Source organism: Aedes albopictus, chromosome 2, assembly GCF_035046485.1.
Source record: "Aedes albopictus strain Foshan chromosome 2, AalbF5, whole genome shotgun sequence".
NCBI classification, from domain to species: domain Eukaryota; kingdom Metazoa; phylum Arthropoda; class Insecta; order Diptera; family Culicidae; genus Aedes; species Aedes albopictus.
In genome coordinates this window covers 280895115-280918206 of record NC_085137.1, presented here as the reverse complement: position 1 = coordinate 280918206, position 23092 = coordinate 280895115, and the positions used below count along the sequence as shown (strand labels likewise).

The 23092-nt window shown below is 39.5% G+C and overlaps 1 protein-coding gene across 12 annotated transcripts in view; it reads right to left on the bottom strand.

The window, feature by feature from the left end:
* The window catches only part of LOC109415006 (cell adhesion molecule Dscam2), a 200053-nt gene that overhangs the window by 26947 nt on the left and 150014 nt on the right, over positions 1–23092 (bottom strand). For all 12 annotated transcript variants that reach the window (XM_062851903.1, XM_062851905.1, XM_062851906.1 and 9 more), the window contains 3 exons: positions 9945–10555; positions 9726–9887; positions 9519–9665 (listed from right to left, as the gene is read on the bottom strand). In XM_062851903.1, coding sequence (XP_062707887.1) covers positions 9519–9665; positions 9726–9887; positions 9945–10555 — 920 coding nt within the window. The remainder of the gene's footprint in view (positions 1–9518; positions 9666–9725; positions 9888–9944; positions 10556–23092) is intronic.

The window sequence follows — 23092 nt, the reverse complement described above, 5'->3', positions numbered from 1 at the left end:
AAGTAATGTGCAAGTGAAATTTCGGAACGAATTGAATCCGAAAGTGAATCGCGCGCGCGTGAAGTGATTCCCATCCCGAAAATGGTCAACATTGCACGATTGTTCGCCCAACGCAACCTTGTCGAGGAGGAAGTGAAGGAGCTAAAGCGGAAGATTTGTGAAGATGGTGTTTTTCAACCGAGTTTGGCACAGGGAAAGCTGTACGAAAAACAAGTCCAGTGCCACTACAGGGAGTATCGACGAGTCCCAAGTAGCAATTTCAATTCCTTTTAGATTTGATTATTTTTATGGAAGCTTTATCACAGCATGACCAATTTATGGAACATTGTAGTTGTTTTTATCAAGAGAAAACAATCTTCGTTCGTTTGCGGTTTCTAAGTTGTCTTCAAGTTGATTTTGAAATTCGCGCATAAAACAACTGAATTTACAAGACCATTAAGTCTAACTATAAGTTTTAAGGCGTATTTGAAGTTATTTTCAACACATAACATCAACATATTTTATTAAAAGTTTATGCTTCATTTATTCAAGTGCATTTCATCTGACTAATCCTCCTTTAAAAACTTCTTGAAGCCTTCTATTCTTGAGCTAGAGCCATTACTCTGTAACAAGAACTATGCGAAATAATAATAAGACAAGGAACTATTTTTCAATCCAAATAATGAATGTAACAAATTGGTTGAAAAACCGCGTTCTCATGATAATATAATCACATAAACGGTTGTATACCATTTCACCGAAAACCATTTCGCGGAATTTTTTTTCGCGGTGTAACATTTCGCGGAATGCACCATTTCGCCGAAGTACCATTTCGCGGGAACGACTTTTCGCGGAATGCACTGTTTCGCAGAATACCATTTTGCGGAATTTAATACTTTGCAAATAATAATGGAATAACACATTATTTTCTCTGCTAAACTTTACTAGCTCCATCACCGATTCATGCGCAATCATAATCACTTTAGTTCTACGATTGTACTAATTGATGTTAAATCTATTGCTTTTCTGAATAAAAATTTACGCGGGGGGGGGGGGGGGGGGTAGAGAAGTTCCAAAAAAATGACCACGTGGTTTATGGACAGCCCCTAATCTCCTTCGGCCTGGCCTTATGACGCAGAATCATAATTCAGGAACTGAATCTGCTTATCAGCTTCCACACTTTCCCCTTTATCGATTGAAAGCATTGTAATTATGCGTAATTATGCCAAAATGATTCTATTTGTAAACAGTGTGACCGCGTAACCCATAAGCCAAGTAACACTCCTTAGTGATAACTTTACCAGATTTCTCTTTTATTTATTGTTTGTATGTTCTGAATAACTCAAACTGTTGTAAAAGATAACAGAAAAAAAAAAATTGTATTACAGGTTTTTCCATCTTTCAAACAAACGCTGTTTTTAACAGATATGCTATTATGTTCAATACGATACTTCTCCTTCATCTGGTCAAATCTGTTCTTTCATAAATTGTATGCATTATACTTATTTTGGCATAACAGCTAAATTAACATTATCAGAGAATTTCCCTTCTTTCATACATAGGCTGTTCTTTCGAAGTATACTGCTACTAAATGATTTTTTTATATGAAGCATTCCATTTTTCATGTGCTCACGCAGAAAAATATCAGTGGGTTAAACCTAAGAACGCATTGTTTAGAATCTATCACTTGGATACGCTTCAAATCAAAGCATTATTTTATTTCGTTCTATTCCAACATATTTTTGAAACAACAAATGTCTTTGTTTAACATAACATCGGTGCTTGATTTTTTTTTCTATGCATTTAAATTGCATCAATAATACAAATTTGTAGAAACAAAAATATTTATGAGTCATGGCCACCATCCTATATTTGCAAGATAAGTGGTTATTTTTTGTTTATCCTTCAATTACTGAAAGTATTGAGTTGAAGAGTTTGCCAATTTATTGAAAAGCTTCAGCTCTTTGAATTTTGTTTCATACCTTATGAAGGTGAGTTTACAACTGATGCCTTTCATGTTACTAATATTGATTATAATTTCAGCCAGAATGTTTCTAAGAGATTGAATAAAATTTCACAGAAGCAGAAAAAAAACTGATAAAGCTTGCTGAAGGTAATATGTAAATTAGTTGAATCTTCTGGCGAATTAATATGTTCTGCCGAGACTCAACTGCTACATGGCATGCACATTTGTGTAAACTTCGTAGTTTGTTCCAATATCTTCTACAAATAAATGTTTGTTTATGAATAAACAAAAACGCATCTCACTTATAACGATGCAGTAATTTTAAAGCATGGCGTTTTTTGAAACAATAAACGCGGTATTTTGTTTCGATATGATTCTTTGTATTGCTTTAAAAAATTTCTTTTATAGGTTCAACAAACCATGTTTTAGTTTCAACAAATTTTTCCTTTTGATTTTGACAGCTAGCCATTTTCATGCATTTTTAGGAACAACAAATTTTATTGTTGTTATCATTCTGCTTGTTTGTTGAATCAACAAAATTTACCGGTAAGCCCTGAGACAACAATAAAATTTGTTGAATCCATGCACAATTCTTGTGGTTTTACAATATATTTCTCTGCGTGCTGATTTGAATTTTGAATCTCATCATGATGTTGTCTCTCGATAAATTAAATTGTTTGCTCTTATTAACGATTTTCCGCGAAACGGTACATTCCGCCAAATGGTTTTCGGCGAAACGGTGCATTCCGCGAAATGGTTCATTCCGCCAAATGTCATTCCGCGAAATGTTACACCGCGAAAAGGAATTCCGCAAAATGGTTTTCGGCGAAATGTTATACAATCCACATAAACATGTTTGCTCACTGATAATGAATTAACTACATCGGCTGCTTTCCTACTCTCTACATCGACCAATGTGGCGCTAGCTTCTATGCGCGAAAAATCGCTAAAAGTAAATCGCAAAAATATTGTATGGCGAATACCATCTAAAGGCAAATTCTTCAAAGTGGAACACATTATTCGAAAAAATATTTGGTAGTGGTTGTGCACAATGGTGACCACTATTAAGCCTACCAAATATTTTTTTCGGGAAAAGCTTTGTATTTCAAGTAATTCAAGTTTAGATGCATTTCGCCATACAAAATTAAATTGATTTACTCCTGCTGATCAACTGTGGGTACGCGCAAAGCGGGTAATCCATTAGTGTATGGATAGTTCCATATGACAACAAAAAATAAAATGTTGATTTGCAATCAAAGTACGGATCGATTTAATTACAAATTTACTTCAAATTAATAAGTGTATACGCCCTTTTGAAAAGTTCAAAATTTCTACTGAAAAAGCAAATTAACGAAATATTTTGATAGTACAGATCACAGAAAACGAAAAGAAATTATAAAAATATTTTCGTCCGCGTGGTTATATGGAAATCGCCCAAAGTGCACTGTGTTGTAAGATGCGTGTCCAGGAAAAAAATACAATGTTTTGTTGTTGAGGCGACTACACTTTCGTCGAATTTACTGCAATGCATTGAAACTTCAATTATGTTTCAGGGAACTTGTTAGATTATGGGCCCAGTGGCGCGGCGCGAGTGAGAGGAAACTGCAGTGAATCGAAAAGAAAATAGTGATATTCGCGTTGACCGTCGCGTTGAATCCCTGTTTAACAACAGAATGGCGGAGGCGAAAATCCAATTCGATCGGTTGAATAACTTCCACTGGGCAAGTTGGAAGTTTCGAATGGAGTTGCTGCTGGTAAACGATGATTTGTTTGAAGTGGTGACGACGTAAAAGCCAGCTGAGCCCCCCGTCGGATAGACAGCGAGAGATGGTAAAGCAAGGGCTACGATCGGTTTGGCGTTGGACAACGATTAGCTGTGCCATGTGATGGGTGCTGCCTCGGCATATGATATGTGGAATTCGGTGAAAGGATATCACGAGCGCGGTTCTCTCACGAACAAAATTTACGTTTTCCGGAAGCTCTGTTCATTGAAGTTGACGGAAAGCGGAGACATGGCCAAGCATTTGATGGAAGTAGCAGAGTTAGTGCACCGGCTAGTGGCTTTAGGCGAGGGGCTACAAGAGCACTGGATAGTGGCCATCATTCTGTCTAGTCTTCCTGCAAGCTACGATGCTCTCATTACAGCGTTGGAGTGTCGTCCAATAGAAGAGCTGAAACAGGCCTATGTGAAGGGTAAGCTGCTGGACGAGTGGAAACGAAAGAGCGAAAATATGGATTCGGACATGGCCGATGATAAGGCATTGAAAGCAGCTAGCTGTTCGTGGCCGGAGCTCGTACAAATATTAAAAGCTGTGATAAAAACGAGAAGAGTAAGAAGAAGTGTTACTGTTGCCAACAATGAATTAACTACATCGGCTGTTTTCCTACTCTCCGCATCGACCAATGTGGCGCTAGCTTCTAAGCACGAAAAATCGCTAAAAGTAAATCGCAAAAATATTGTATGGCGAATTCCATCTAAAGGCAAATTCTTCAAAGTGGAACACATTATTCGAAAAAATATTTGGTAGTTTTTGTGCACAATGGTGACTACTATTAAGCCTACCAAATATTTTTTCGAGAAAAGCTTTGTATTTCAAAGAATTCAATTTACATGCATTTCGCCATACAAAATAAAATTGATTTACTCCTGCTGATCAACTGTGGCTGCGCACAAAGCGGGTAGTCCATTGGGACATTTTTGGCGGGGCTGTCCAAAACTTCATGTGAGTGACGATGAGGACGATGAAGAAGCAAAAGTGTCGATGGCGCGCAAGACACGGTAGCAGATTCATGATGAGCGGAATATTTGTTTTGCGTAGAAAGACAGGGCTCACACTGAGGAGGAGTGTTGAGTGTGCAGTGATCGCCTTGCATTTAGATAAACTGGCATCACTGCCATTAGCGAATGAAGACACATCCGAGTGTATGTTGTGATTTGTTTATGTTTAGCTTTTAGTATTAAGAGAACCGTTTCACAAGAAACTTCAATATATCATCTTTCCAATCACTATTTTTTTGCGTGTAGTATTTTTTTGCGGTTGAGCGAGAGTTCCTCATTTCGGTGGTCGGCCAACACGCAGGAGCAGTCGTCACCAATACAATCACATTCCGGCGGTTTATAGAGATAAGTGACATTTCAACACACGTACACCAGCGCAAATTTTTCCTCACACAAAATTGCACGCTAATTTAAAGGCTATTCAAATTGCATATGATCTGGGATAGCACTTTGTAGGCAGCATTCAAAATAGTGATCACCCTGAAGTTCTCACATTCCAAATGGTCGCCTTTCTTGTGTATGGGGCTGATAACCCCTTCTTTCCACTCCTCCGGTAGCTGTTCGGTTTCCCAGATCCTGACTATCAGCCGATGCAGACAGGTGGCCAACTTTTCTGGGCCCATCTTGATGAGTTCAGCTGCGATACCATCCTTACCAGCTGTTTTGTTGGTTTTGAGCTGGCGAATGGCATCCTTAACTTCCCTCAGCGTGGGAGTTGATTCATTTCCGTCCTCCGCTGCACTGGCGTCGTCGTTTCCTCCGTTGCCGTGGGCTCCCGTGCCTACGTTCTCCACGCCGTTCAGGTGCTGATCGAAGTGCTGCTTCCACCTTTCAATCACCTCACGTCCGTCCGTCAAGAGGCCTCCGTCTTTATCCCTGCATATTTCGGCTCGCGGCACGAAGCCGTTGCGGGATGCGTTGAGCTTCTGATAGAACTTCCGTGTTTCCTGGGAACGGCACAGCAGTTCCATTTCTTCACACTCCGCTTCTTCCAGGCAGCGCTTTTTCTCCCGAAAGAGGCGGGTCTGCTGTTTTTGCTTCTGTTTGTAACGTTCCACGTTCTGTCGAGTCCCTTGTTGCAGCATTACCGCCCTCGCTGCGTTCTTCTCCTACAAAACCGTTCTGCACTCTTCGTCGAACCATTCGTTCCGTCGATTCCGTTCCACGTACCCGATGGTGCTCTCGGCTGCGTCTTTTGATAGCTGCTTTCACTGTACTCCAGCAGTCCTCTAGAGGGGCCTCATCGAGCTCGCCCTCGTCTGGCAACGCGGCCTCGAGATTCTGCGCGTACGCTGAGGCGACATCCGGTTGTTTCAGTCGCTCTAGGTTGTACCGTGGCGGTCGCCGGTACCGTACATTGTTGATGACGGAGAGTTTTGGGCGCAGTTTGACCATCACCAGATAGTGGTCGGAGTCGATGTTGGCGCCATGATAGGTCCTGATGTCGATAATGTCGGAGAAGTGCCGTCCGTCAATCAGAACGTGGTCGATTTGAGATTCCGTCTGCTGTGGTGATCTCCTGGTGATCAGGTGTAACGATAAGGGAGGCTGTGTTGGAGAAAGATGCTACGTTTGGCTATGTTTTTAGAGGCGGCGAAATCAATGAGTCGTAGGCCGTTTTCGTTCGTCTGCTGGTGGGCGCTGAACTTACCAATCGTCGGTCTGAATTCCTCCTCCTGGCCTACCTGAGCGTTCAAATCTCCTATGATGATCTTGACTTCGTGGCTTGGGCAGCGATCGTACTCGCGTTCGAGCTGCGCGTAAAATGTGTCCTTGTCATCATCAGTACTTCCGGAGTGTGGGCTGTGCACGTTTATTATCTTGAAGTTGAAGAATCGGCCCTTGATCCTCAACCTGCACATTCTTTTGTCGATCGGCCACCAACCGATCACGCGCCTCTGCATATCACCCATCACGATGAAAGCTGTTCCCAGCTCGCGTGTGTTGCCGTAGCTCTGGTAGATGGTATGATTACCTCTAAACGTTCGCACCATGGATCCTGTTCAACACACCTCCTGCAGCGCTACGATGCCGAACCCGTGGTCCTTCAGTAGATCGGCGAGTATGCGGGTGCTCCCAATGCAGTTGAGAGATCGGCAGTTCCACGTACCGAGTTTCCAATCGCAAGTCCTTTTTGTTCGCTGGGGTCATTGCCGTTGGTCTCGGTTCGTATTATGCTGTTGCTGATTTTTCGTTACAATGGTTTTTACGGCTGGCTCGTAGGGCCTGACACCAACCCCCTGAGGTGTGATGCGACGAGCCGGGCTCAACAGCCGGGGAACGATTTTCACAAAATCCGGTCAATTTGTGTGCTTTGCAGACGACATGGACATAATGAATTAACTACATCGGCTATTTTCCTACTCTCCGCATCGACCAATGTGGCGCTAGCTTCTATGCACGAAAAATCGCTTAAAATAAATCGCAAAAATATTGTATGGCGAATACCATCTAAAGGCAAATTCTTCAAAGTGGAACACATTATTCGAAAAAATATTTGGTAGTGGTTGGGCACAATGGTGACCGCTATTAAGCCTACCAAATATTTTTTTTCGGGAAAAGCTTTGTATTTCAAGTAATTCAAGTTTAGATGCATTTCGCCATACAAAATTAAATTGATTTACTCCTGCTGATCAACTGTGGCTGCGCGCAAAGCGGGTAGTCCATTGCAAGAACATTTGGAACGGTGGCAGAGCTGAACACCCGCCTGAAACGCGAAGCAGCAAAGGTCGGACTGGTGGTGAATGCCTCAAAAACAAAGTACATGCTGGTAGGCGGAACCGAGCACGACCGGATCCGTCTGGGTAGTAGTGTTACGATAGACGGGGATACTTTCGAGGTGGTGGAGGAATTCGTCTACCTCGGATCCTTACTGACGGCTGACAACAACGTGAGCCGTGAAATTCGGAGGCGCATCATCAGCGGAAGTCGGGCCTACTACGGGCTCCAGAAGAAACTGCGGTCGAAAAAGATTCACCCACGCACCAAATGCACCATGTACAAAACGCTAATAAGACCGGTGGTTCTCTACGGGCACGAGACATGGACTATGCTCGAGGAGGACCTGCAAGCACTCGGAGTTTTCGAGCGACGCGTGCTAAGGACGATCTTCGGCGGTGTGCAGGAGAACGGTGTGTGGCGGAGAAGGATGAACCACGAGCTCGCTGCACTTTACGGCGAACCCAGCATCCATAAGGTGGCCAAAGCCGGAAGGATACGGTGGGCAGGGCATGTTGCAAGAATGCCGGATAACAACCCTGCAAAGCTGCTGTTTGCAACCGATCCGGTTGGCACAAGAAGGCGTGGAGCGCAGAGAGCACGATGGGCGGACCAGGTGGAGCGTGACCTGGCGAGCATTGGGCGCGACCGAGGATGGACAACGGCAGCCACAAACCGAGTATTGTGGCGTACTACACAAGTTTACAAGATAAAACGAAAGTCGTGAACTTCTGTCAACGACCAAAATTTTTGAAGCACAATTTAGTGCTGATTTCGAAACTGACCTTCAAAAAATTTTAAGTAGAACAGTTTTTGAGTTTTAGCTCAATATCGAGTTTTGCAACTTTTCAAAATATGTAATTTACTAAAATCCAAATATATTGCGTTTTGTTCAAAAATTTTTTAAATCTTTTTCCATAAATGAAAAGTTGAATACAATACCATTCGATTATCTGAATATAGGTTTTGCGTCAGATTGATGAAATTCAAGATATTGGCGAGTTTTAGGGACGATCTTCCTAAAATTTAGCAAAATTCCCAAATTTTTTTGAAGAAATTTATTTTTTTCAATAAGAAAAAACCAACTTAAAAATTCTTTCTCGACGTTTATTTAACATATCATATGTAGGCAAGTTACAGTAAAAATTTCAGATCAATCGGAGCATTGATTACGGAGAATGAGATGTTTGAAGTGAGCGACTTTGCTTAAACATAGAACAAAAATCGATTTCAAATCATCAACTTTGTATGGAAAGTCGAAAAAATTTCCGCTCTACTGTAATTTTTTTCTTTCGCGTTTTCGAACTCAGGGCATGATTCTACACCAAAAATGATCATCGGCTTACCGAGTTCAAAAATGCTGTAAACTAGTGCTATTGTTGATTATGTCTTGTCTTAATGATGTTGAACAAATAAATGTATGTATCAAATTGCATATGCAAAAATTCCCCTATCGAATTGGAAAAAATGGGTAAATTATGATAAAACTAACTTCCGGGGTAAGAGTGCAAATGTTTTCCTCACAGTTTCACAACTACATCTACAAAAAAAGGCACGCATACATATGAACGTGATTACCACTATAGTGGTTTCGCAGCGCGATGTCACGAACACTAATGCAAATCTACTGGTTGAAAATATGTCCATTTGATTTTGCTGGGAACAGCTGATCTTTGTTTACTATTTTCAACCAGTAACTCAAGTGGTGTTCGTGTAATGCAGCGTGTACGTACACGCAACACTACTAAAAGCAGAAACCACTATTCAAACTGTTATCAATTTGGACAGCCTAAAATATTTGTATTACCGAACAAAGGAAAATTTCAATTCAAACTAGAAATCAGTTTGTCACTATAGTAAACTAAATACATAATCGTTTGATTTTAACTAGAATTTAATAGTGCTTACAATTTATTTCTCTGCGTGGTATACAAATCTGAAGTGGTATAGCACTTAACTTGACTGTTAGCATAAGTTATTCATAAATGAACCTCTAAATTGATAATTTTGTAAGAACAATCGGTTTAATTTGGAATACTTTCAACAATTAATATTGTAGACCAGATGGATACTCACTTTTAGGTGGTACAATTTTGCCATTTTCTTTGCTGAAAATAGTATAATGAGAAATGATCCCATTGGCGTGATGTGGCTTCAACCAAGAAACTAAAATTGAATCGGCAGTTAATGTCAGGGCTTTGATACCAGACGGTGCATCAGGTACTGAAAATATTTAGATGTGTTATAGTCATAGTCTTTTATGGTATAAATAAACAGTATTACCGTCTTCTTCAGTGGCACAGTATATCGGAGCGCTGGCCATTCCATCTCCTGATAATGTGAAACTCAGGACCTGAATGGAGTAATTCGTTGCTTTGAAAAGAGCCTGTAAGTATGTTTCTAAATTGGATGTCCTCTTAATGTCGTAGGGAAGAATGAATTCATCTGCAATTGCGCATTTTCAGTAATTAATTCCGAATGAACAATAATATGAGAACGTACTATTGTTAGCTAGTGGCCGAAACAACACTTTATATCCTCTCAATATGCCGTTGTGATACTGAAGAAGTGGCTCCTGCCAGACGATTTTAATGCTTTGAGAGGATAGGCTTTGGCAGGTAACATTTTGAGGCGGAGCTTCTGGAATATCTTCTAAAGTAGTACCATAAGTAATTGGACTCCATGGTCCAGCCGACATAGTGTTGAACGTTCGTATTTTTACAGCATATCTGGTAAACTTTTTTAAACTAGAGATGGACATTTTCGTAGTAGCCCAACCATTTGCAGTGAATGTCAAATTTGTTGCATTGTTATTTTCTATGTAGTTGATATTTTGTTTCTCCTCAACACAACTTATTATATAGCCTAGAAGTTCCCCATTCCATGAGTTTTTGTTAGGAATATTCCAAGTCACAATGAGCTCTCCCCTTCCACCGGGTTTTATTTTTAAATTACTAGGAGGTTCAGCTGGTGCTTCTTCATGTGTTTTCACCACTATAGGATTAGTAAAGGTTGAACTCTCAATCTCATTAATCGCCAGCATTCTCATTAAATACTGTGTAGCTGGATGCAGTCCTATAACATATGCCTCATCGCGCGTGCTGCTTTCAATACTGTTGGAGATAAAAAAAAATAGACTACATGAATGATGCTTTGTCTAAATGAACCCTAATATTATCTGACGGTTACGTAAGAGGTTTCCTTTTCTCTATTATTTATTAAACACATTCATGTAACATAATGGCTTACCGCCTCTTAAATAGCAAAAGTTGGTATAATTTTATTGGCAATGATGCTTCCGTACAATGCAAAAATACAATTCCACCAATAAATGTTTCCTCTTGTTGAGCTCCAAGAGTTTTTTGGTTTTATAAGCATTTGGTGTTATAAACCGTTTTGACTGGTTGCAATTTTTGACATCCATCCAATTGGATATTACCCTCCGCTCAGCCCAGCATTTCAGGTCCATTTTTATTGTATAGTTTGGGTAATTGATCCGATCATGGAGGAGTTAAGCGCTGGGTTCATGTTTAAACCACAATTGTATCGCCCCAAGCAAACTTTTTACATGGATTGAATTGAAAATAATAAAATCCATCCTTAATCTACGGGAAAATAACGAAATATTGCCACTTTGATGTTGTTATGAGCATTTTATTCGTTTTTATCTGAAAGATCATTGTGTTCCTAATGTTGCGGTATGTGTTCCTATTGTTGCGGTATTTTGTTCCTATTGTTGCGGTATCCCATTGAAATCATATGGGATACCGCAACATTAGGAACACTACCGCAATAATAGGAACACAGCAGCAAACACATTTATGAAAATATTTTTTTAAAATAGGTTTTTGGGCAAATCTTAAGCAAACAAATGGTGCAATCTCATAATTTAAGCACCATACATCTATTAAAAATACCTTTTGGTAACATTTCAGTCGAAAAAGTGCTCAATTGCCATTACCGCAACAATAGGTACTACCGCAACGATGGGAACAATTACCCTTGATATACCGCAGAATGGTTCTGGAACCACTTTTAGAAAGCTCGTCTGCCTTGTGTAGCCTTTCACTTTCGGAAAAAGTTACAAATTGGCATGTGTCAGACGAAGTTTCTTTGTCTGATCACAATCAAATATTGTTTCAATATGAGGCTGGTCACCAACTCATAGAAACTACAAGAAATCCCAGAAAAACAAACTGGGAGCAAACTTATATCGGGAATAGATAGTTTAAATGACATTCCAAATTCTCGTTATGCTAGCAAGACTTGGATCGTCTAATCAATTCATATGACCTGAACCATTTTGTAGCATGTCTGGATGTTCTCTCAGAATGGAGTTTAAAGCTTAAGAACAGCAAAAAATAAAATCCGTTTGGGAAAACACCACAACTGCGAGGCAGTCTAAGCGTTTTATAAAGCCAAACGTTGCAAACACTCGCAAAATTCTAGAACTTTCCAAAAAAGATATTAGTACTTTAACTGGCCTCTTAACAGGTCATTGTCCGAGCCGATATCATCTGAAGGTTATTGAAAAACTTCAAGATGATGTATATCGCTTGTGCGGCATAGATACAGAAGACTCGGAACATTTGTTATGCCGTTGTCCGGCAGTTTTAACTAAAAGAATTAGGTTCTTCGACAACGGGCTGATAGAACCCTTCGATGTTTGGAGGACAAACCCAAATACGGTGGTCCAATTCATACGAAGTGTGGCACCGTGTTGGGATATCGCTTCTGGTCAAAGTCTGGTTATTACCAATACCAATGGCGATACGTCGACTTGACAAAGCTAAATAAAAATGGGGCATACGTCACAATAAATCTATCAACTGGTCGCAGTGACTTAGATACCCAACAAGGAATAAAAAAAATCTGAGAAATTACAAATATTTGAATATCTGTTTTATCGCGAAAAGTAAATCGCAAAAATATTGTATGGCGAATAGCATCTAAAGGCGTATTTCTCGAAGTGTAACACATTATTCGAAAAAATATTTGGTAGCGGTTGTGCACAATGATGACCGGTTTGAAACCTACCAAATATTTTTTTTTGGTAAAAGCTTGTCATTTCGAGAAATTCGAGTTTAGATGCTTTTCGCCATACAAAATAAAATGGATTTACTCCTGCTGATCAACTGTGGCCGCGCGCCAAGCTAGTAGTCCATTCTACTATATTCAACTGATTGCCGTTGCGCTGCTTTCACTTTCTACCCTATCATGGTAGAATGATGAACACGAGGATGTTGATTAGCATGGGACACGCTTGTATGGAAAAAATAAATCCTCGCTCCAGTCGAGTTTTTAGGTCCCATGTGAGCTGTACAAAATTTCGGCGCAATCGGTGAAACTATAATTTAGCGAAAGCGGTTCAAAGTTTGCATAGGATTTACTATGGGAAGAGTAATCGTTTTAAATAAAAAATCCCAGAGGTCGCCCTTTGTCTCCTTAATGAATGAATTGACTACAGCTGTTTTCCTAGTCTCCGCATCGACTAATGTGGCGCTAGCTTCTATGCGCGAAAAGTCGCTTAAAGTAAATCGCAAAAATATTGTATGGCGAAAAGCATCTAAAGGCAAATCTATCGAAGTGGAATACATTATTCGAAGAAATATTTGGTAGTGGTTGTGCACAATGGTTACAACTATTAAGCCTACCGATTATTTTTTCAGCAAAAGCTTTCTATTTCAAGTAATTCAAGTTAAGATGCTTTTCACCATACAAAATAAAATGGATTTACTCCTGCTGATCAACTATGGGCGTGCGCCAAGCTAGTAGTCCATTAACTACATCGGCTGTTTTCCTACTCTCCGCATCGACCAATGTGGCGCTAGCTTCTATGCGCGAAAAATCGCTAAAAGTAAATTGCAAAAATATTGTATGGTGAATAGCATTTAAAGGCAAGTTTATCGAAGTGGAATACATTATTCGAAAAAATATTTGGTAGTGGTTGTGCACAATGGTGACTACTATTAAGCCTACCAAATATTTTTTCAGTAAAAGCTTTCTATTTCAAGTAATTCAAGTATAGATGCTTTTCACCATACAAAATAAAATGAATTAACTACATCGGCTGTTTTCCTACTCTCCGCATCGACCCATGTGGCGCTAGCTTCTATGCGCGAAAAATCGCTAAAAGTAAATCGCAAAAATATTGTATGGCGAATACCATCTAAAGGCAAATTCTTCAAAGTGGAACACATTATTCGAAAAAATATTTGGTAGTGGTTGTGCACAACGGTGACCACTATTGAGCCTACCAAATATTTTTTCGGGAAAAGCTTTGTATTTCAAGTAATTCAAGTTTAGATGCATTTCGCCATACAAAATTAAATTGATTTACTCCTGCTGATCAACTGTGGCTGCGCGCAAAGCGGGTAGTCCATTGATTTACTCCTGCTGATCAACTGTGGGTGTGCGCCAGACGGGTAGTCCATTCAAATCGATCAACGCTTCTAGTAGAAAAATAATCATTTATGAAACTTTTCTTCGAAGACCGCAAAACGAATGAATGCTTGTGGAAAAATAATAGAGTTAATAAATATATATATATATATATATATATATATATACATATATATAATATATATATAATATATATATATATATATATATATATATATATATATATATATATATATATATATATATATATAATATATAATATATATATAATATATAATATATATATATAATATATAATATATATACAGGGTGACTGGTAATTCGTGTTACACCCGAAAGGAGGTGAAAGTAGACCATATTTGCAGCAAAAAATTGTTCTACAGATAGGTCCGAAAATCACTGCTAAGTGAGTTATTCAAAAATTAGTGTAATTAAATTACCCCATCTTTAAACATCTCTAACTCAGAAACTACGAACCTTATAATCAATCTTAGCGCATGGATAGAAAGCCTAAAGCTTTGTCTTTTAATGCTCTTTGGACAGGTAATTGATAAAAAGTCATTTAAGTGCTGAAATTTTGACTTTTATGTAAAAAGTGCCTGAAAATGTACCCCTTTTTTACCTTTTTTGATAGTTTACTCGTGAAAAACGTGATAAATGCGAGAAATGTTCTTCTACAAAACATTCATTTTTTGATACGCTACCAAACTGCCTTTTGGTGCAACATTGTATCTTTCATAGTTTTGTCACAATCTTGAATTCAAAATGTTGTGAAATAAATCAATGTTTTTATTGCAATACTGTCTGGCAACCCTACACGTTTGCTTGCTGTTGGTCGTCGTGCGCATGGCAACGAAGTCCAGCGTCGCGGCGGTGGTCATCGTTTGACAGAGGCAACAGTGAACGGCAAATTGCGCGCAATGTTTATTAATCAATCTCAAGGCATCCTTTTCTATGGGTGGGTGAAGATTCAATTCGCCTAGATGCCATACACCCAAACCCACTCACTGGTGGAATTTAGCTAGATCATACCGCTGGGTGGCACCGTTTTAAGGGATATTCAAACCTACGGGCCGGGACTGGGTCCGGACCGGGGCCGAGACTCGATAGGGCTTTTGTTGCTTCGTTCTCACTGCACACAATGCTCACCGGGCTATAGCGCCTTCAATTTATGTTGCGCGAACGCACGCACATTATAAACGATTGTCATTTATTTTTGTTTTTGTTCCTGCGCACTGTCTCCAGTGTGTTTGATGTACATTCATCCAGAACATTCTTTTGTAATTTCTACAGGAATCTGGGATTCCTCCAGCTTTTTTTTATGATTTCCCTTGGAGTGCTTTCTGGGACTCTCCCGTAGTTCTTTCTGGAAAACCTCTAATGAGATTCTTCTAGGAGTCCTTCCTGGTATTTCTCCAGCTACTCCGTCTGGGTTTTTGTCCTGAAGTTCTACTAAAATTTGGTTTAGATTTTTTTCTACAGAAATTCCTCCAGCAGTAGCTTCCCACAGTTCCCACTGAAAATAAAAGTTCAACGGGAAGCCCTCCTGAAGTTCCTGAGAGTGAGTCCAGGAGCTCCCCAGGCATTCCTCCAGGGCACCCCCAAAAAATACCAAGGGAATTTCTTTAGAAGTAGCCCAAGAATTCCTCCAGCATTTGTCGTAGAATCCCCCTAGGATTTTACTGGGAATTTCTCCATTATAACTCTGGAAATTAATGCAGGAGCTATTGATCAGCTCTCCAGCAATAATGCATGCTTATCTTCAGGATTTTTCCCGCAAATTACTGAAGGACTCAAAGGATTTCTCCAGAAATTCCTGCATTAATACCACCAGGACTTCCTCAAGGAATTCCTCCAAAAAATCCTCCACGATTTCAACTAAAAATTCTTCCAGTAGTTCTTCCAGGAATAACTCCAGGAATTCATCTCGAAATTCCTACAGGAATTTTTCCAGGAATTTCTTTTCAAAAATTGTAGAAGGGATTCCATCAGGAATTCTTCCAGGGATTCCACAAGACAATTTTTCAATAAATTGCTCCAAGACTTCTCTAGGAATTCCTGCAGGGATTCATCTAGGAATTCTTCTGACGATTCCTCTAGATTTTTTTCCAAGGTGTCCCCCATGAATTCTTCCAGTTATACCTCCATGAGTTCCTGCAGGAGTTCATCCCAAAATTCTACTAGGAAATCCTGCAGGGATTCCTCCAAGAATTCCTCCAGAAAATCCTCATGGGATTCCTTCAGGAATTCCTTCAAGGAATTCTCCCGTAAATCATCCAGAGATGCCTCCAGGGATTCCTTCAAGGGTTCATTCAGAAATTCCTCCTGGGATTCCTCCATAAACTCCTCCTGGGATTCCTCCATAAGTTCCTCCTGTAATTGCTGCAGGAGATTCTCTAGAGGTTCATCCAAGGATTCCTCTCGAATTCCTTCCAGAATTTATCCCAGAATATTCCTCTAGGAATTTCTACAGGGAGTTCTTCAAAAATTCCTCCAGAAAGTACTTCAGGCATTTCTCCAAGAATTACTTCATGAATTTCTCCATAAATTATTCCAGGAATTCCTCCAGAAATTACTTCAGGTACTACTCCAGGAGTTCCTCCAGAAATTTCTCCGGAAATTCCTCAAGGAATACCTCCAGAAATTCCATCAGGTATTTTTCCAGGAAGTCTTCTTGGAAATACTCCAGGCATAACTCCAAGAATTTCTCCGTGAGTTACTCCAGGTATTCCTACAGGATTCTTACAGGTGTTTATCCAGGAACTACTGCAAGATGTCCTCCAATTTTTTCCAGGAATTCCTCCAGTGATTCCTTCATAAATTTCTCCAGTAAATGCTTCAGAAAATTCTTTAGAGATTCCTTCAGAATTCCTTCATGAAATTCCTCCAGGAAATCGTCTAGAAATTTCGCCAGTGATTCCTTTAATCAATCTTCTATGGATTCCTCCAGGAATTCCTACAGAATATCCACCAGAAATTCCTCCAGGCACTCCTCCAGAAAACACTCCAGGAGTTCCTCTAAGAATTTGGCCAGTGATTCCTTTAATGAATCTTCTAGGATTTCCTCCAGGAATTCCTACAGAATATCCACCAGAAATTCATCCAGGCATTCCTCCAGGAAGTTCTCCAGAAAATACTCCACGAATTCCTCCAGGAATTCCACAAGGAATAACTCCAGGAATTCATCCACGAACTTCTCCAGAAATTCCTCCAACAATTCCTCCAAGAATTCCTTCAGGAATTCTTCCATAAAGTCTTCCAGGAAATACTTCATTAATTACTCCAAGAATTGCGTCAGGAATAACTCTAGGAAATCCTCCAGGAATTGCTTTAGGAATCACTTCAGGGATTCCTACGAGAATTTTTCCAGAAACTACTTTAGAATTCCTCAAAAAAATCCTCCATGAATACTACAAGGAAATACTTACGGGATTCCTCCAAGAATAATCCAAGGAATTCCTCCCGGAAACAATTCAAAAAATTTACCATAATTTCTCTTTGAATTACTCCAAGAATTCGTCAAAAAAATTCTTCTGGAATTTCTCCAGAATTCCTCCCAGAATTCCTTTTAGAAATACCTCAAGGAAATGCTTCAAGAATCTCTTCAGAAATTCTTTAAAGAGCTGCTCCAGAAGTGGCTCCAATCTTTTAGGAATTCCTTCACGAATTATTTCAGGGATTCCTCCAGATATTGCATACGAATATCTCCAAGAATTCGTCCTGCAATTCTTCCCGAAATTTCTTATGGTTTTATTTTAGAAATTCCTCAAGATTTTTTCCAGGAAGGCCTCCAGACATTCCTCTCAGGAATACTCTAAGAATTTCTCCATGAATTACTTCAAGGCTTACTCCAAAAAATATTCCAGAACCTACTCTGGGAATTACTCCAGGATTTCCTCAAGAAATGTCTCTAGAATTTCCTCCAAGAATTCCTTCGATTAATCTTCCAAGAATTCCTTCCGGAATTATCTCAGGTACAGGTATTCCTTAAAGAGTTACTCCAGGGATTCCTCTGGGAACTCCTGGAGTGTTTTCTGGAGGAGTGCCTGGAGGAATTTCTGGTGGATATTCTGTAGGAATTCCTGGAGGAATCCATAGAAGATTGATTAAAGGAATCACAGGCGAAATTTCTAGACGATTTCCTGGAGGAATTTCATGAAGGAATTCTGAAGGAATCTCTAAAGAATTTTCTGAAGCATTTACTGAAGAAATTTATGAAGGAATCACTGGAGGAATTCCTGGAAAAAATTGGAGGACATCTTGCAGTAGTTCCTGGATAAACACCTGTAAGAATCCTGTAGGAATACCTGGAGTAACTCACGGAGAAATTCTTGGAGTTATGCCTGGAGAATTTCCAAGAAGACTTCTTGGAAAAATGCCTGATGGAATATCTGGAGGTATTCCTTGAGGAATTTCCGGAGAAATTCCTGGAGGAACTCCTGGAGTAGTACCTGAAGTATTTTCTGTAGGAATTCCTGGAGGAACGCCTGGAGGAATTTCTGGTGGATATTGCGTAGAAATTCCTGGAGGAAACCCTAGAAGATTTATTAAAGGAATCACTGGCGAAATTCTTAGAGGAATTCCGGGAGTGTTTTCTGGAGGAATGCCTTGAGAAATTTCTGGTGGATATTCTGTAGGAATTCCTGGAGAAATCCCTAGAAGATTTATTAAAGGAATCACTGGCGAAATTTCCAGACAATTTCCTGAAGGAAATTCATGAAGGAATTCTGAAGGAATCTCTAAAGAATTTTCTGAAGCATTTACTGGAGAAATTTATGAAGGAATCACTGGAGGAATTCCTGGAAAAAAATTGGAGGACATCTTGCAGTAGTTCCTGGATAAACACCTGTAATAATCCTGTAGGAATACCTGGAGTAACTCACGGAGAAATTCTTGGAGTTATGCCTGGAGTATTTCCAAGAAGACTTCCTGGAAAAATACCTGATGGAATTTCTGGAGGTATTCCTTGAGGAATTTCCGGAGAAATTTCTGGAGGAACTCCTGGAGTAGTACCTGAAGTAATTTCTGGAGGAATTCCTGGAATAATTTATGGAGAAATTCATGAAGTAATTCTTGGAGAAATGCCTGAAGTACTTTCTGGAGGAATTTTTGAAGAACTCCCTGTAGAAATTCCTAGAGGAATATTCTGGGATAAATTCTGGAAGGAATTCGAGAGGAATCCTTGGATGAACCTCTAGAGAATCTCCTGCAGCAATTACAGGAGGAACTTATGGAGGAATCCCAGGAGGAGTTTATGGAGGAATCCCAGGAGGAATTCCTGAATGAACCCTTGAAGGAATCCCTGGAGGCATCTCTGGATGATTTACGGGAGAATTCCTTGAAGGAATTCCTGAAGGAATCCCATGAGGATTTTCTGGAGGAATTCTTGGAGGAATCCCTGCAGGATTTCCTAGTAGAATTTTGGGATGAACTCCTGCAGGAACTCATGGAGGTATAACTGGAAGAATTCATGGGGGACACCTTGGAAAAAAATCTAGAGGAATCGTCAGAAGAATTCCTAGATGAATCCCTGCAGGAATTCCTAGAGAAGTCTTGGAGCAATTTATTGAAAAATTGTCTTGTGGAATCCCTGGAAGAATTCCTGATGGAATCCCTTCTACAATTTTTGAAAAGAAATTCCTGGAAAAATTCCTGTAGGAATTTCGAGATGAATTCCTGGAGTTATTCCTGGAAGAACTACTGGAAGAATTTTTAGTTGAAATCGTGGAGGATTTTTTGGAGGAATTCCTTGAGGAAGTCCTGGTGGTATTAATGCAGGAATTTCTGGAGAAATCCTTTGAGTCCTTCAGTAATTTGCGGGAAAAATCCTGAAGATAAGCATGCATTATTGCTGGAGAGCTGATCAATAGCTCCTGCATTAATTTCCAGAGTTATAATGGAGAAATTCCCAGTAAAATCCTAGAGGGATTCTACGACAAATGCTGGAGGAATTCTTGGGCTACTTCTAAAGAAATTCCCTTGGTATTTTTTGGGGGTGCCCTGGAGGAATGCCTGGGGAGCTCCTGGACTCACTCTCAGGAACTTCAGGAGGGCTTCCCGTTGAACTTTTATTTTCAGTGGGAACTGTGGGAAGCTACAGCTGGAGGAATTTCTGTAGAAAAAAAATCTAAACCAAATTTTAGTAGAACTTCAGGACAAAAACCCAGACGGAGTAGCTGGAGAAATACCAGAGGGGCCTGTAGCATAATGAAAATTTTACTAATAATATTAGTCTTGTAGCTTGTAACTTATAATTTTCTGTTGCATAAAAATACTACAAGTACAAGTTACAAGTCCAATACTACAAGTTGGATGGACTAATATTATTAGTAGAATTTACAAGTGTATGTTGCATAAACAAATCACAAGTATAAAATATTAGCTATGACTTGTACTTTTGATTACAAGTCTCAAAGGTCTTGTAGAATAATTTACAAGTTAGATTTAAAGTATTGCAGAAGTCATATTTAGTTTTGAATATATCGATTTACCATTTTGATGAACTCAAAAGATATTATTTATCTAACATTTCAACCTTAATTCCAGTTTTCGACGATTAAATTTGGCAGTATGTATTCGAAACTCATTGAAGAGAAAATGGCGTTGATGTACACTTTGTATCCAAAATATAATTTCTGCTGAGTCTCTCAAGTTCTCCAAAGTTTCTACAATACCCATCTTTGATTGGAGGTTCTTGGTAAAGTTATGGTTATTATGGTCAGGGATGTTTTCGATCACCTGGCAATCGTTTGACTCATTTGTTCATAACTCAGTTCAGAAACCTAATATTGAATTGTGGTGTTCGGCAAAGTTGTAGATTAGATTTTCCTACCATTATCACCAAGGACGCCATATTCTAACTTTTATATATACGACGCTACAGCGCTAGTACCACCTATTCATACTAAACGATCGAAAAATCCGATCGTTTAGTATGAGTAGCTGGTACTAACACTTCTACGACGTAAATATTAGAGTTAGAATACGGCGTCCTTGGTGATAATTGTATGAAAAACACTAATCTACAACTTTTCCGAACACAACATTCCAATATAGGGCTTCTGAACTGAGTTGTTAACAAATGAGTCAAACGATTGCCAAGTGATCGAAAACATCCTTGATTATGGTCACTGCATAAGCACAGGTAAAGTTGCAGATGCGAAATAAATTTGAATCAATTGCTTGTATTGCGCATCATTAAGCTAATCAAGAGCTACAATATACATACACTAACTCGAATCGAGTTGCGACATATAAAAGTAGGTAAAAGCTCATTTTTTGCATCCCAGATCACTTGAGATTTTAACAAGAAACATAATACATGTTGCTAAATCTTTATATATATTTTTTTTTTTATTTTTTTTATCTGTATTAACGAGATTTTTAGCCCTAGGCTAGTTCATCTCGGGACCCACGCTTTACTTCCCTTCCGAAGGAAGAACTCATCATTTGGTGAGTTTGTCGGGAGTGGGATTCGATCCCAGGTCCTCGGCGTGATAGTCAAGTGTTTCTTTATATATTGTTTTTCAACCATTACTATTAAATCTTAGGGACATTTTACTAAAAATCTAGGTACTTGCAGTGCCATACTTTGTAAAAAAATATTTCGTCAGAGCGGCCGAAAATTATCCAAACAGCATATGCTTTTCTTCATCTATCGTATAAAGAATGCAAAACTTCGGAATAAATGAAGTTATTTCCGGATGTTACGCGGAAAATGCAGAATATAAACAAACATCAACTGCCATTTCAAATTAATAGTGAACTGTCGGATGAATTTTGACAGGTAAATGAACTAAAACAACTTGTATTTTTATGGTCACTAATATTACAAGTGCTAATAATATTAGTGGAAAATTGAGCCTTTATGCAACACAAATTATTAGCACTTGTAGTATTAGTACTTGTAACTTGTAACTTGTAGCTAATATTATTAGCCCGATTATGCTACAGGGCCCAGGAAGGACTCCTAGAAGAATCTCATTAGAGGTTTTCCAGAAAGAACTACGGGAGAGTCCCAGAAAGCACTCCAAGGGAAATCATAAAAAAAAGCTGGAGGAATCCCAGATTCCTGTAGAAATTACAAAAGAATGTTCTGGATGAATGTACATCAAACACACTGGAGACAGTGCGCAGGAACAAAAACAAAAATAAATGACAATCGTTTATAATGTGCGTGCGTTCGCGCAACATAAATTGAAGGCGCTATAGCCCGGTGAGCATTGTGTGCAGTGAGAACGAAGCAACAAAAGCCCTATCGAGTCTCGGCCCCGGTCCGGACCCAGTCCCGGCCCGTAGGTTTGAATATCCCTTAAAACGGTGCCACCCAGCGGTATGATCTAGCTAAATTCCACCAGTGAGTGGGTTTGGGTGTATGGCATCTAGGCGAATTGAATCTTCACCCACCCATAGAAAAGGATGCCTTGAGATTGATTAATAAACATTGCGCGCAATTTGCCGTTCACTGTTGCCTCTGTCAAACGATGACCACCGCCGCGACGCTGGACTTCGTTGCCATGCGCACGACGACCAACAGCAAGCAAACGTGTAGGGTTGCCAGACAGTATTGCAATAAAAACATTGATTTATTTCACAACATTTTGAATTCAAGATTGTGACAAAACTATGAAAGATACAATGTTGCACCAAAAGGCAGTTTGGTAGCGTATCAAAAAATGAATGACTTAAGGGCAAAGTCTTCGGTATACCAATCCGTGTGGCCAATTAATGATTTTTTAATGAAACTCAACGTACATATGTACAGATGGAAATATTATTAGTAAAATTGCGAAAAAATCCACAGCTCAGGTGAGATTTGAACTCACGACCCTTATACGCTAGACAAGTGCTTTTCCAACTAAGCTACCGAGCCAATTAATGACACGGCATTTTGGTTGGTACAAGGTAATTCCAATCTCATCGATCATGCTTCATCTTTCCCTTAAATTTCACCGCAAATATATCCATCTCTTATGTACACATGCATGAAGAGCGATGCGATTTATTTACTGTTGAAACTGTTTGCCTAACTTTCAGGCGTCTCTTCATCACCGACTGTGGTGAGGAAGAACAATTGAAACCTGGTAGGCGACCAACGTGTCGTTCGCACTCTTTCATATACGACAGATTACTACAGAAGAGGTAGAAGCTCGAATATGACTTAAGGGCAAAGTCTTCGGTATACCAATCCGTGTGGCCAATTAATGATTTTTTAATGAAACTCAACGTACATATGTACAGATGGAAAT